The following is a 15,219-nucleotide window of genomic DNA, read 5'->3' on the forward strand; positions in this document are numbered from 1 at the left end:
ATATAACTGTTTTGCTTTCCCATTTATATTTTGTTTATGCTTTAATACATATCTACAATTAAATCACTTTAAATAAAATTAGCTTTTTTTGCATAACAAGCTGCAGCTGCTTTTTGGCAGTATTTGGGGTATATACAACATTTTTTCACTTTTTTGTGGGATCAGATGGACAAAAGCAGCAATTATGACATATCTTTTCAGAATTTTTTACAGCATTCACAGTGCTGGATAAATAATATATGGTTTCATACAATGGGTCATTACGAACGCTGATATACCAAAAATGTGTCCATGGTTGCATTTTTTTTTACATATTAATAATTTTTTTTAAATTAAAACTTTGATTTTATACTGCTAGTCAGTCCTTTGGTTAATTATGTACCAGAGTACATCATACTTGGATCAAATTCTGGCCCTTTCTTCTTATTTTCTGTGTGCCCCTTCCTTCCCCACCCTCATCCCACTTACATCAACGCCTCCCCGTTTTTTGTTTTGTTTCACTGCACCAACCTTGCAGGGATACTGATACTATATACCATTGCTTTCTTTCGTGTAAACTTTGACATATCTATAAAGTACTGAAGTTGTTCATGTAATTTTACTTTTGGTTATATTGATAGAGCATAATACAATAATTGAAAAAGAAAACAAGGATTTTATTTTTTTATTAAATATTTTCTTTCCTCTAAAAACCTTTTTTTTTTTTTTACTTTTCTACAATACTTACTAGTCTAAAAAATAAGAACCTTAACATGCAATCCTTTTACCACATTAATACACTGTACTAGTAATGTAGTGCACGGCCTAGTCTGTCAGTGTTTGACTTATAGTTAGGTTATTAGACCAGAAATCTGGATCATTGTTAGGCCTCTGGTTGCTGTATGAGTTGACAGAGGGAGTAATCTCCCTCTGTCAAACTTCTTACATGCTGCTGTTACTATTAACAGAGACACTGCAGGGGGCGTTGCAAACAAAAAAACACGCGTAGTGACGGGCAGTTTCCCGCCGGCAGAGACAGAGCAGGTGTGTGGGCAGCATGCTCCGCTTAGTGTGCAGCAGCACCGCAATGTACCGCAGGTGGCTACACATGAGCACGGCACTGAGACCAGCAGCAGAGGAAGGGCCGTGGACTCCGTTAAGCTGAGTGCCGCACGCGGGCATAGGAACAGGGGCTGTGTTCAGGACTGTTCGTTGTGGCCCTCTTTGTCAGACAGCACACTGCAGACCTCCCTCGACAATAGACTGTATGCAACTCCCTTGACTTTGGCTGCACAAGTTTATGGACTATTGGCTCAACGGGTAAAACCGGAAACCGCCGGTTTCCACCAGAAGATATATTGTGAGCTGTGGAATCACCCCTGAGGACATTGCACCAGCCGTTGCTGGGACTACAACCCTCACTGGATCATTTGCGGCCGAGGAAGCCACGCACACGATAAGTTTATTGAGTGGACTGCTAACACTTTGTTGTTGTCTATTTCAATATCATTTTGCAATTTAACCGTTAATCTCCCTACTGTTCAATTAAATTGTTAACCCTTGCTCTGCATTTCTTGCATAACTGCATCTCGCAACCTGCTTACAGCTGCATTCGCATAAGAACCTTAGCTGTGTATTACAACAGGATTGCATCAGCATAACGATGTTACTGTACTCCTGATTGAGGTAGACTACTTGATATACAGTTAGAGATGTTTGTGGCAAGGGATTAACATTCATATTTAAGTAAAAATAAAAGAAGAGCATCTTACCAATAAGGCAAAATGAAGAATAACCCAAATAACACCCAGGGATGTTACAAGCAAGTCGTAACGATTTCTCCTGCTTTGCCAAAATCCAGCTGGAGACATAGCTGTTATCTTCATTGTAACCTTTACAAGACAAATCATTTAATTAATTAATGGGCAATTTTTCAGAATTCCAGCTGTAGAAGGAATTCAATGAACTTGCCAGATGTAAAAATATCAACTGGTGCTGAACATGTACAAAATGGAATTCACATTTACATGCCAAATCTAATATATAAAGCTCAATGTGGGTGTGTGTGTATGTATGTATGTCCGGGATTGGCATCCGCACAGTTGCAGCTATAGCCACAAAATGTGGCACAGTCACACGTCTGGACCCCGAGAGCGTCATAGGCTATGTTGTGAGGCAAAATTTTAACCCCACGCGCTCCAATTCACCAAACAATTTTGCCCCTATCTACATAATGGGGAAAAAGTGTATGTATGTATTGGCATCTGCACCGTCGTAGCTACAGCCACAAAACTTTGCACAGTCACACGTCTGGACCCCGAGAGCGTCATAGGCTATGTTGTGGGGCGAAATTTTAACCCCGCGTGTTCCAATTCACCAAACAATTTTGCTCCTATCTACATAATGGGGAAAAAGTGAAAGGAAAAGTGTTGGAGGCAAATTGACAGCTGCCAGATGTGAACAAGGGGGACTGAAAGAATGAGAGCGATGGCGCCAAATAGTATATACCGTACAGTTGCTAAGGTGGGGCCCTGACAAGGGATACTCACCACACACAGGAATATGAACACACACAAAATGCGCCACACACTACCACGTGCTTCAACACATATACCACCCTCAGCACACATTTCACCACACATACACCAACCTCGCCACATAAAAGTCGAAACACAAAAGTCGCCACTCAAAACTCGCCACGCTGTCCCAGAGCTGTTTAAAAGATGAAAAATGAGCTGTGATTGGTTGCTATCAGCAACAGTTTTCTTTGTAGACAGTTGTGGTAACTGAGGCCTATTATTCTTATCATTTCTATGATGTTATCGTCCTTCTGTAAAGCTGGAAATAACACAATTTATTACCGTGCCAACACAGCCCAGTATCACACAGGATAGGATTAAATACACGGCTCAGCAGTCAGTATCATACAGGAGAGGATTAGATACACAGCTCAGCAGTCAGTATCACACAGGATAGGATTAGATACACAGCTCAGCAGTCAGTATCACACAGTATAGGATTAGATACACAGCTCAGCAGTCAGTATCACACAGGATAGGATTAGATGCACAGCTCAGCAGTCAGTATCACACAGGATAGGATTAGATACACGGCTCAGCAGTCAGTATCACACAGAATAGCATTAAACACACGGCTCAGCAGACAGTATCACACAGAATAGGATTAGATACACGGCTCAGCAGTCAGTATCACATAGGATAGGATTAGATACACAGCTCAGCACACAGTATCACACAGGATAGGATTAGATACACGGCTCAGCAGTCAGTATCACACAGGAGAGGATTAGACACTTGACTCAGCAGGCAGTATCACACAGGATAGGATTAGATACACAGCTAAGCAGTCAGTATCACACAGGATAGGATTAGATACACAGCTCAGCAGACAGTATCACATAAGATAGGATTAGATGCGCAGCTCAGCACACAGTATCACACAGAATAGTATTAAATACACGGCTCAGCAGACAGTATGACACAGAATAAGATTAGATACACGGCTCAGCAGTCAGTATCACACAGGATAGGATTAGATGCACGTTTTTTATGTGCAATATAATCATTATAATTTGCTATAACTAACCACAGTTGGTTACTATGCCCAGGCAATTCCGGGCTCTTCAGCTAGTACTGTATATAACATTTGCTACAAGCAGATTACCATGAGTATTATTTATTGACAGATTTTTTTAGTGCTTTACATCATACAGTGCAAAAGTAATACATTGTAACAATTACAGTGAGACAGTGCATCGGTGGCAGGGTATTTACATTGTAAATAGTTTCATGGTTTCAACAGAAAACACTTGGCGAAATTTCTGAAAAATTTGCAGTTTTCAGCCATTCGGGACAAGGAAATATCCACAAACAGAGGTGCAATGATCGCGACCGTAGAGGTTATGACCGTGACCGGGCCCATGTGAGTGAGGGTCCAGACGATGACAGTGTAAACTTCAACTGGATGTGCGTCCTTGGACACACATTCAACTGAAGTATATTGCAGAGCAGAGAACTGCTGCTGTGAGCTTCAATACACGCTACTGGCCAATGAGAGGCCAGCAGACGACGTGCTCCCTTTGCTCGCACACTGAATTCATTTAGGGATGGGCGAACCCGAACTGTAAAGTTTGGGACCCATACTGAACACATAGTGTTCGGTCACAAGGTCCCGAACATGGGTTTCCATGGGAAACCCGTGTTACAGTTTGGGTCCAGTTCGGGTACAGGGCCGGCTGTAAAAAAAACCCCATAACATTACTAATAAACATTATAATTATACTATTATACTTACCTGTCCAGCGACACGTCCTCCTGTCCCGCTGTCTCCCAGCCATATCTGCCTCCAGGGCCACTCATTAACTTCCGGTGGTATTCACTGCACTCGGCAATTATCGGCTTTTTCCGTCAGTCCAAGTTCGGTGTTCGGACGCAAGTTTGCATCATCTCCGGTCCCGAACTCGAACTTTACAAAAAAACTTGGGAGAACCCGCCGATCCCAATCATCGGCGGGTTCGCCCATCACTAAAGTCAGCTGCTGGCTTCAGAAGAGAGCCCCACAGGGGAGTGAAGGAAGTTAAGTAGAGTAATTCATTTTTTAAATTTATTTTATGCATTAAGCCCCCGTTACACACTGCGATATCGCTAGCAATATCGCTGTAAAGTCACCGATTTTGTGACGTTATAGCGATATTGCTAGCGATATCGCTGCATGTGATACTTACCTCCGACCGGCTCCCCCGCTGGTTATCGCTGATCGCGCGAGAAGCTGCTGGACCATTCCTCGTCGGTCACTTCCTGCTGGGTTTCCTGTGGCGCCGACGAGCGATGCTGGAGCCGGGCGGGAGGACGCAGGATTGCCGCGTCTGACAGGTAAGTAGCGATCCCCGTCCCCAGCGATATCGCTGGTGAGATCTGCCTGTGTGGCAGCTCACTAGCGACCACCTAGCGATGCACCAGCGATCCTGACCGCGTCATATCGCTGGTCGGGATCGCTGGTGCATCGCTAGGTGTAACGGTACCCTTAGGGAACAGCGGCAGAATGGGGGACATACATATCAGGATGGAGGATATACAGTATATACCACGATGAGAAACATACAGTATATACCAGAATGGGGGACATGGATATTCCAGTATAGGGCCAGGATGAGGGACATATATACCAGGAAGCAGCCCAAGACGGGGGACATCACTACATAATGGGGATGCCACAAGGGCCCATAAATCTGACCAACATGCGGGGGGGAGGGATGCCAGTCCAAATTGTACGCCACTGCCCACTTATACTGCATGTAATGATAAAAACGAGTATCTAGCAGCACATCCAAATTACTAAGTTTGAAAGGTTTTATAAACTGTATAATTTATATGTACTTCTGGATACTCTTGTTTATTACTGGAATCTTGCCTAATCCACCAACATGGAGTTCCCCTCAGTATACCATCTAAGAGATGAAGTCTTCCATTCCTAAGATCGGTTGGAGAGTGGAGATAAAAAGAAATTCCACACCTGATTCCATATATAAGTAATGTAATACTGTTATTATATACACAGACAAAAGTACATTACCTCCAAAACAAAAATGAAGGTGAAAACGACTGACATTGTTGCAAGAGGCACAGTCACAGGATCATCAACATCCCACTGGAAAATGAAAAAACACAATATATTACATATAAGTATATATAGTATATACAACACTTCATATAATATTATAATATTTGTTTGCTGAGGGTGGGCCAAGTGTTTTCTGAAGGGTGAAAGGTCTGGACTGCAGACAGGACAGTTCATCACCCAAACTCTTCTTCTACAAAGCAAGGCTGTTCTTATGGATGCAGTATGTGGTTTAGCAATGCCTGCCCTGAAATAGACATTTGGATGTGTGCATATGTTGCTCCAAAACCTCTATACAATGCCCAACATTGATATTGCCTTTCAGCATGTGTGCAGTAAGCTGCCTATGCCATAGGCACTAATGCAACACCATACCATCAGAGATAACAGGCTTTTTACACTGCTAACAACCTGGAAGGTTCCTTCCCACCTCTTTGAGTACAAAGGACATGGCGTCAATGGTTTCCATAAAGAATTTCAAGCTTTGATTCAACTGATCACAGTATAGTTTTCCATTTTGCCTCAGTCCTTTTTAAATGAGCTTTCACCCAGAAAAAAATAGTGGTGTTCCTACACTATGCTGATATATAGCTCTGTTAATTGCATGGCACACTGTGTTCATAATCAAGGATTTTTGGAGTAATCATGAGCCCATGCTGTCACTTGCATGACAAAATGATTTGCACACATGGATTTTTGCCTGTTTTTATGCAGTGTTCCCTAAGTGCCCAGAGATCATGAGTGTCATGATCCATACTGGATTATGACAGGTTTTGAATAAGTAACCTTTTTTTTCCTTTGAGCTGTTTGCTCAGGGTTGGTTTTGCCCCCGGTGGCCATTAGGGTTATTACACAGTGGTGTCTTTTGTTCTAGTTTGCCCCCAGGGGTGGTTAGTGTTATTGCACATGATAATGAAGCAGGTGTGATTCCTTGGGTCCTGCTTATAAAGGTGTTTCAGGTGTTGCAATCGCTGTTGGTGATATTGCTCATTTCCAACCATCCTTGGTGAAGGAAGGAACTACAGAGAGCAGCTCAGGGGAGCTCTGGTGTAAAGTCTGGTGAAGGAAGGAATTACAGAGAGGTGTTCCTTGCAGCTCTGACAAAGCTTGGAGAAGTAGCAGCTATTCTGGAGGAAAGCTGCATTCTGGTGGTGGACTCAACAGCAACAGAGCAAAGCTAAGTGGTGTTTCCCTGTTTGTATTTTCCCCTGGTGTGTAATAGGGATAAGTGTAGGGTGTGCTAGGGTGACAGGTTCCGGCTCAGCGACAGGTGAGGAGCCTGTATAGGGAACATTAGGAGTGTGAGGGACACTGACTCAGGGGAGTGCAGCAGGTCTCCACGTCCCCGTTCCCTATCGCAGGGCCCACCGTTGTAACTGTTTCCCCTTCCCCGTGTCTTGCTGTTTTAGTTACCGGCCTGCAGGTTGTGTCACACAGGACAGTTACACGTGCCGTGTCTTGTTGTTTTAGTTACCGACCTGCGGGTCGTGTCACACAGGACGGTTCCACGTCACAATGAGAATCCAATATTGATCGTCGACCTTTTCCCTTGTGCACATGGATTTCTCCAGAATCTCAGAATATTTTGATGATATTACATACAGTAGATGTTGGGATATCCATGGTCTTTGTAAATTTACACTGAGGAAATTTTATTTTTAAATTGTTCCACAATTTAAAGATGCAGTTGTTCACAGATTGACAAGCCTCTTACCATCTTTACTTCTGAGAGACTCTGCCTCTCTAACATGCTCGATTTTTGCACAGTCATGTGATAAATTAGTTGAAAACTTATTCTATAGCTGTTTTTCATTAGTTTCACTTACTTTTGAAGCCTTTTGTTAATTCTGTCCCAAATTTTCTAAGATGTGTTGCTACCATTAATTTCTAAATAAGTTAATTGCTTCAAATAAAATGGAAAAAAAAGTCTAACTTTCACCTTCTGATCTGTGTTCTATGTTTGTGCTGTGAATAAAATATTGTTATAAGAAATTTATAAATCATTGCATCCTTATTTTCTACATATTTTACACATCATAGCAAGTTTTTTGGAACTGTGGTTGTAAATAGTTATATAAGTTGAAAAAAGACCTAGGCCCATCAAGTTCAATCCTTCTCCATCACTTATGCATTTTGTCACTAATTTAAATAAACCCGCAATATTATTTGTACTAAAGAAATGATCCAGCCCTTTTTAAAAGCTGTTATAGTGTCTGCCATTACTACCTCTTGTGGTAAGGCATTCCACAATCTGACTCCTCTAACTGTAGAGAACCATTTCCGCAGTCGAAATCGCCTGTTTTCCACCCATAATGAGTGCCCCCTGGTCCTTAGTACGGTCTTTGGAAGGAATAAGTCGTGTGCCAGTCATTTGCATTAACCACACATATATTTATACATATAAATGATAACTCCTCTGAGACGTCTTTTTTCTTAGCTCATCATATGAGTGGCCTTCCATCCCTTGTAATAATCTAGTTGCCTGCCTTTGAACTGATTCTAACTTTTGTATATCCTTAAAATGTTCATCCCAAATCTGGATCCCATATTGTAGATGTGGCTTCAGAAGTGATCTATAGTGGGGTAACAGTACGTTGGCATCACAGGATTTTATCTCTCTTTTATACACCCTAAAATCTTGTTTGCTTTTGCCGCTGCTCATTGACATTGAGGACAATCAAACAATCATCACACAATCGCATCAAGACACAAAAGCCTGTTAGGGTTAAAAACATAGATGATCTCTAAAGGCCCCGTTACATGCATCAATGTCCCAACGATCCCACCAACGATCCAACGTGGATGGGATCGCTGGGACATAGCTGATCGCTGGTGAGCTGTCACATAGACAGACCCACCAGCGATCAGGACCAGCGAGCAAGCTGGTATCCAAGGTAATCAGTGGGTATCTTAGAGCCGCGCAGCTCTTAGATACCCGCTGTTTACATTAGAAACCAGCTCCCAGCGTCGCTGATTGTTGGTCTCTCGCTGTCACACGCAGCGATACGCGCTGGCCAGCGGGAGACCAACGATCAAAAAGTGGCCCAGGACGTTCGAGCGCGATCAGCGATACCCGGTAGGGGGCCGGTCGCTGAAAGGTGTCACACAAAGCGATATTGCTGGCGAGATCGCAGTGGCGTCACAATATCAGCGATCTCGCTGGCAATCTCGCTGTGTGTGACGGGGCCTTAAGCCATTAGTATTGCTGGAGTCTAACTGGAAGCATTCCTATGTAACATACCTTTACTGATAGCAGAACCGATTGTGCTAGGACAAGTACCGCTATAGTCCTCTTGAAAAATGGATGCTGTGTTATGTCATACATCCGTGCTCTGAAGCCATCATTATCTAGGAAATGAATGCCAATCCCATAAGATAGGTGAATATATTTTACCAATGTGTTTACTTATTTATTTTACTTATATAGCGACATTAATTCCAGACACTTTACAGGCATTATCATAACTGTCTCTTTTGGGGCTCACAATGGAAAGAAAATTACCATGTTTGATATTAAAGTATCACAATAGTAAAGCCCACACAAAAGAATATATGAAAGATATAGTCATGCAAATACATTTTTATTCAAAACATTAGCATGTAATAGCCAAGGGGTCCACATCTTCTCAAACAGAGCGATGTTATCTATACCAATTGCTGTAAATCTATCGCAAATCATAATTTTATTCATGTAGGCAATAACCACATCTATTATGAGGGGGAAGGAGCCTGTCTCTACTGCAAGAGATTGCAAAGTCAATGTTTAACGAGCATTTGTAATCCTAGAAAGTTTATCTACCAAAATTGCAGTGAGTAGGTTAGCGGTTACGCCTAAAATTGTAGAAATGAGTGAACCTGCTCCAGAATCTTTGGGCTATTGGACAGGACCATCATATGTGGAGGTGTGTACAACTGTCAGTACACCCTCGGTAAAGATCCAAGACATCTACTAAGCTTGACATTGACTATATAAGTGCAATGTATTATTTTTTGCAAGGTTTCTGTAACTGAGAAGTGCTAGCTATTTTTGCTCAATAAAGTACAGCAGTGATGCCAGCACTCGGGTGACAAAGTTGTGTGTAAGTCAGCTTTCCATTGAAGCATAGAAGGAAGCTGTAAACTATTCATCATGTTAGCGGAATGAGGCAAAATCCCAAGAGTCGTTGCGTGGAATTTACAAATAGATTTCATTGTGTTAAGTACAATTTTATCAGACTTGCTAGTAAGAGGTGAAGAAATGAAATATCTGCTGCATTCTCCACCATTCCCCAAGGGACGGTTTATAAAGGTTATTAAAGTGGGAGATGCACGGTAGCATACTATGCACTAGGAAATCATGTAATGAGCATAGACCATTAGAAAGCCACCAAGCAGAAAGGGAAGTGTGTTCACCAGGAGGAAATGCTGGGATTAGAAATAATATTGTCAGTGTTGAGGGGTTAGACTGTAAATTATAATTTATCTTACTTGATGCAATAGAAGAATTGCGTGAGTAGTGCGGAGTGAATATTTGTAGATGAGATAGATTTGAGGCCTCAGTAATAGGGGAATATAAAGAAGCCTCCATATAGAGCATTATTATTTAGTTTTTTCCTCCCTTTCTTTCTAAAGTCATAACTTTTTTATTTTTCTGTTCCCATAGACGTATAGAGGCTTGCTTTTTGCGGGATGAATTGTACTTTTTAATGAGACCATTAACTTTACTACATAATCTACAGGGAAACAGGAAACAATTTCAAGTGCGGATTTCATGTGCAGTGGAATTCTGACATTGTTTTTTGGGAATTGTTTTTATGGTGTACATGGTTAGGTAAAAATGAACACATAATATTATTCTGCTTATCAGTATGATTACAGCAATAACAAATATGTCAAGATTTTTCTTTATTGTTTTGTTGTTGAAAAAAAGACAGAAGTTTGAAAGAAAAAATTTGGGGTTTTGTGTCACCATTTTCCAAGACCCGTAACGATTTCATTTTTTGGTTGATGGAGCTGTGTGTTGGCTTATATTTTGCAGGTTGAGATGACGTTTTCATTGATACTATTATGGGATAGATATGACATTTTGATGGCTTGTTAGAGCATTTATTGCTGTTTTGAAGCAACCAAAAAAAATGTAATTCGGTGTTCTTGAATTTTTTCCTTTTAAGGTGTTAATTGGGCTAATTATTTTTATAGATCTGACTTTTATGAACATAGTATTTTTTTTAATTATTATTACCTTTATTTTTAATATGGGAAGTGGGGGGTGATTTGAACGTTTATGTTTTTTTTTTCATATTAAAAAATCTGAACAAAGTATAAAGACTTTATTTTACTTTTCACTATATTTATTAGTTCACCAGAGATCATCTGATGGCTTGTAATATGTACATCAATGTCACAACAAAAAATCATGTTCGCCTTTGAAGCCTGGCCACAGTTTGGATTTCAAGGGAGCTCCATAATGAGGTCTTCATCAGACCCTCAGCTGTCATAGCAACCCTTCGGTGACCTGTAAACATGTCAGGTGTTCGCCGATGGGCACATGGAATGACGCGCCTCCATGCCTGCACACTGTTAATGCCATTGTCAGAGTTTGATAGTGGCATTTAACAGGGTAACAATTATGGGCAGTGCTTTGCGCCACTAGTGGTTCTTAGACGAAGTCCCTGGCTGTAACACACAACCTTTATATGTCGAATGTGGAACGAACTCATCCTGTGAGCCTGGTCCAAACATTGGCTTCCAACTTGTGCTGTGCATAGATGGTGGTTGGCGGAAAGGGGTTAAGCGATTAATAAACATTATATTTTATTGTAAATGGTATCCCTCTTTTTTTTTGGATTGTATAGCAGATGTTAGTAAGGGGGTTAAAGGAACCAATTGCAAACAGGGCCAAATCAATCTATCAAAGGCCTTGTTTTAATATCTGAAGCCTGGATTGATAAAGGAAGCTTAGGCCTATTAGGTACACAGATAATATTAAGAACTGTGTGAACATTATCAGGGGCTTGTCTTCCTGGAATAAAACACACCTGATCCTTATGAGTAGGGGTAGGGAGAAATCAATTAAAGGGAACATGACAGCTTATTCAGACCCACAAATTGTCACTATGTATGTATTTCTACCATTATACCCAATTTATTGTCTTGATTTTTTCATATATCAAAAATCAATTTTATAACTGAAGTGACGGGATGCTAATTAGTGGGTGACTAGTAGTAACGGCGTTAATTTCCCCAGAATAATCATCCCACTATTAATGTTATCACAATCCTGTGGGTGTGAGTAACATGATTTGCAAGAGACAATGTGCATTAAGTTGGGTGTTGGTTGGTGCACTGCACATACCCAGGGATACAGTGGTGACGCCACACTCAGCCAGCTCTGCAAATCTCACATCTGGCTGTGATCTACGTTGCCACTGCCTCCCACTGGTGTGTACACCTGGCTTACTGAGCTTTGTCAGGGAGGCATACATTTGCAAAGAGCAAACGGTGACGCCTCTCTTGCAAATCATATTACTCATGCCCACAGGGGTGTAATAACATGATTATTAGGATGATAAGTTTGAGAAAAATAATACCCCCATGACTAGTCACCTACTAATTAGCATATCACCACCGCAGTTATAAAATTGATATCTTACATGTAAAGAAATTATTATAATGAGCTCATTAGGAAGGTCATAATGGCAGCAATAAATGCATGGTGCCAATTTTTAGGGCCTGGGGAAGCTTTTAGGTTCCCTTTAAGATTACTTGCTAAAATAGAAGTTAATATTTTACAATCAAAATTTAGTAATGAGATAAGCCTATAATTATAATTTGAGACGAGGGTATGGCCTTGACTGATTTTGGAATAGTTGTAATCAGGGCTAAAATAAAGTATGGATTTACTTTATGGCATTTTAATAAGATATGATTATATAATTTAGCTAAATGTGAGGCGAGATGGGTTGGAATATTTACCAATAGATTTATATGAAATACATCAGCCTAACATGCTCATATAATTATCACATAAATATACAATGAAGGAAATCCAATTATTTGATCCCTTGCTGATTTTGCCCACTGACAAAGACATGAACAGTCTATAATTTTAAGGGTAGGGTAATTTTAACTTTGAGAGATAGAATATCAAAAATAAAATCCAAAAAAATCACATTCTATAAATTATATAAATTTACTTGCATTTTGCAGTGAGAAATAAGTATTTGATCTCCTAACAACCATTAAGAGTTCTGGTTCCTAAAGACCAGTTAAATGCTCCTAATCAACTAGTTACCTGCATTAAAGACAACCATCTTACATAGTCACCTATATAAAAGACTCGTGTCCACAGACTCAATTAATCAGTCAGACTCTAACCTCTACAACATGGGCAAAACCAAAGAGCTTTATAAGGATATCAGGGACAAGATTATAGACCTGCACAAAGCTGGATTGGGCTACAAAACCATAAGTAAGACTCTGGGTGAGAAGTAGACAACTGTTGGTGCAATAATAGGAAAATGGAAGAAATACAAATGACTGTCATTTGACATTGATCTGGGGCACCATGCAAAATCTCACCTCGGGGGGTATTCTTGGTCATGAGGAAGGTGAGCAATCAGCCTAAAACTACACGGGAGGAACTTGTTAATGATCTCAAGGCAGCTGGGACCACAGTCACCAAGAAAACCATTGGTAACACATTAAGCCGTAAAGGTTTAAAATCCTGCAGTGCACGCAAAATCGCCCTGCTCAAGAAGGTACATGTGCAGGCCCCTCTGAAGTTTGTCAATTTGACAATGAACACCTGGATGATTCTGTGAATGAAAGAAGATACTGTGGTCAGATGAGACAAAAATTGAGCTCTTTGGCATTAACTCAATCGCCATGTTTGGAGGAAGAGAAATGCTGCCTATGATCCAAAGAACACCATCCCCACTGTCAAGCATGGAGGTGGAAACATTAAGTTTTGGGGGTATTTCTCTGCTAAGGGCACAGGACTACTTCACCACATCAATGGGAGAATGGATGGAGCCATGTACCGTAAAATCCTAAGTGACAACTTCCTTCCCTCCACCAGGACATAAAAAATGGGTTGTGGCTGGGTCTTTCAGCAAGACAATGACCCAAAACATACAGCCAAGGCATCAAAGGAATGGCTCAAAAAGTAACACATTAAGGTCATGGAGTGGCTTAGCCAGTCTCCAGAACTTAATCCCATAGAAAACTTATGGAGGGAGAGGAAGCTCAGAGTTGCCAAGCTACAGCCTCAAAATCTTAATGATTTAGAGATGATCTGCAAAGAGGAGTGGACCAAAATTCCTCCTGACTTGTTCAAAACTCATCATCAGTGTCAGGAACACCATACTGCATTTGCTCACTGAGCCAATGCGCGTGTGATGAGTAGAACAAACTATGCTCAAAGATACCTGTGGAGCGGGGCGGCAGCGGTGGAGATGCGTGCTTCAGGTAAACAGGACCTGAAGCACGTGACTGCAAAGGGGCGGAGCCGGCCGCAGGTCGCCCCGAGATAGCAGGAGCAGAGAGAGATGCCGACCAGAAATAAAGATCATACCAGCAGGTATAGCACAAACAGAAGCTCTGATGAGCGCTAGACAGGAGGGATGTCAGGGACAGGCTAAGGGTCACAACTGTACGGACAGCAGAAGTACCAGGGACGTAGACAGGAGAATCACCAGAGACGTAGCGGATGTCAGAAACCAGGAAAATACACAAACAGTACCGAATCAGCAGGCAAGCACACAAATGGGACAGACCGGGTCAGAAGCCAAAATATCAAACACAGAAGCATGCACACTGCACAAGGCACAAAAGCACAGGGGTCACTTAAACTAAGCCAAGGGCAAAAGTATAGCTGACAGAGAACCCTGGTAAAGAGTGAGTATAAATACCCCTCCCAGATCCAGAAAGAGGCCACATACACTTAACTCTGCGAGTGCAGGGCAAGAACCCTGTCCAAACCATGACAATCAGCTACAAAAAATGTCTGACTGCTGTGCTTGCCAAGAAAGGTTTTGCCACCAAGTATTAAGTCTTGTTTGCCAGAGGGATCAAATACTTATTTCTCACTGCAAAATGCAAATAAATGTATAGAATTTATACAATCTGATTTTCTGGATTTTATTTTTGATATTCTCTCTCTCAATGCTAAAATTAACCTACCCTTAAAAGTATAGACTGTTCATGTCTTTTTCAGTGGGCAAACTTACAAAATCAGCAAGGGAATGGATCAAATACTTATTTCCCTCATATTTTTTTTCAGAGTGCAGTTGGGCCCAAATGGTTCTGTAAACTGTGATCTCTGTTCCCACGGGATGCATTATAGTTAGCACTGGGCAGCCCGCATTATGGCGTTACTAATAGGCTGTGAACCAGATGCTCTGCATTCCCTGTGTGAACACTGCCACATATGGATTATTTTTTTGCACTGGTGTGCCACACGGCTAATCCCTGATTGTAGGCTGGCTTTCTCATTTGGTATTATTGCACCAGTGCAGTTGCCATTTTACTTGGGTCCGCTGCACCCTGTTTAGTGCAGTTGTATTGAGGCCTGTTTAGACAGGTAAGCATTGCTGCCTGTTTCTGTTTGTTTCCTGAATATTG

At 41.3% G+C, this 15,219-nt stretch overlaps 1 protein-coding gene across 4 annotated transcripts in view; it reads right to left on the reverse strand.

Annotated features, from left to right (window-relative positions):
• NALCN (sodium leak channel, non-selective) overlaps nucleotides 1–15,219 on the reverse strand; it is an 871,910-nt gene that overhangs the window by 72,893 nt on the left and 783,798 nt on the right. For all 4 annotated transcript variants that reach the window (XM_073569511.1, XM_073569510.1, XM_073569508.1 and 1 more), the window contains 3 exons: nucleotides 8,858–8,964; nucleotides 5,572–5,646; nucleotides 1,752–1,871 (listed from right to left, as the gene is read on the reverse strand). In XM_073569511.1, coding sequence (XP_073425612.1) covers nucleotides 1,752–1,871; nucleotides 5,572–5,646; nucleotides 8,858–8,964 — 302 coding nt within the window. The remainder of the gene's footprint in view (nucleotides 1–1,751; nucleotides 1,872–5,571; nucleotides 5,647–8,857; nucleotides 8,965–15,219) is intronic.

The sequence above is a fragment of the Dendrobates tinctorius genome, unplaced genomic scaffold (genome assembly GCF_039654945.1).
Source record: "Dendrobates tinctorius isolate UK_male_01 unplaced genomic scaffold, ASM3965494v1 ptg000026l, whole genome shotgun sequence".
Lineage (NCBI taxonomy): Eukaryota > Metazoa > Chordata > Amphibia > Anura > Dendrobatidae > Dendrobates > Dendrobates tinctorius.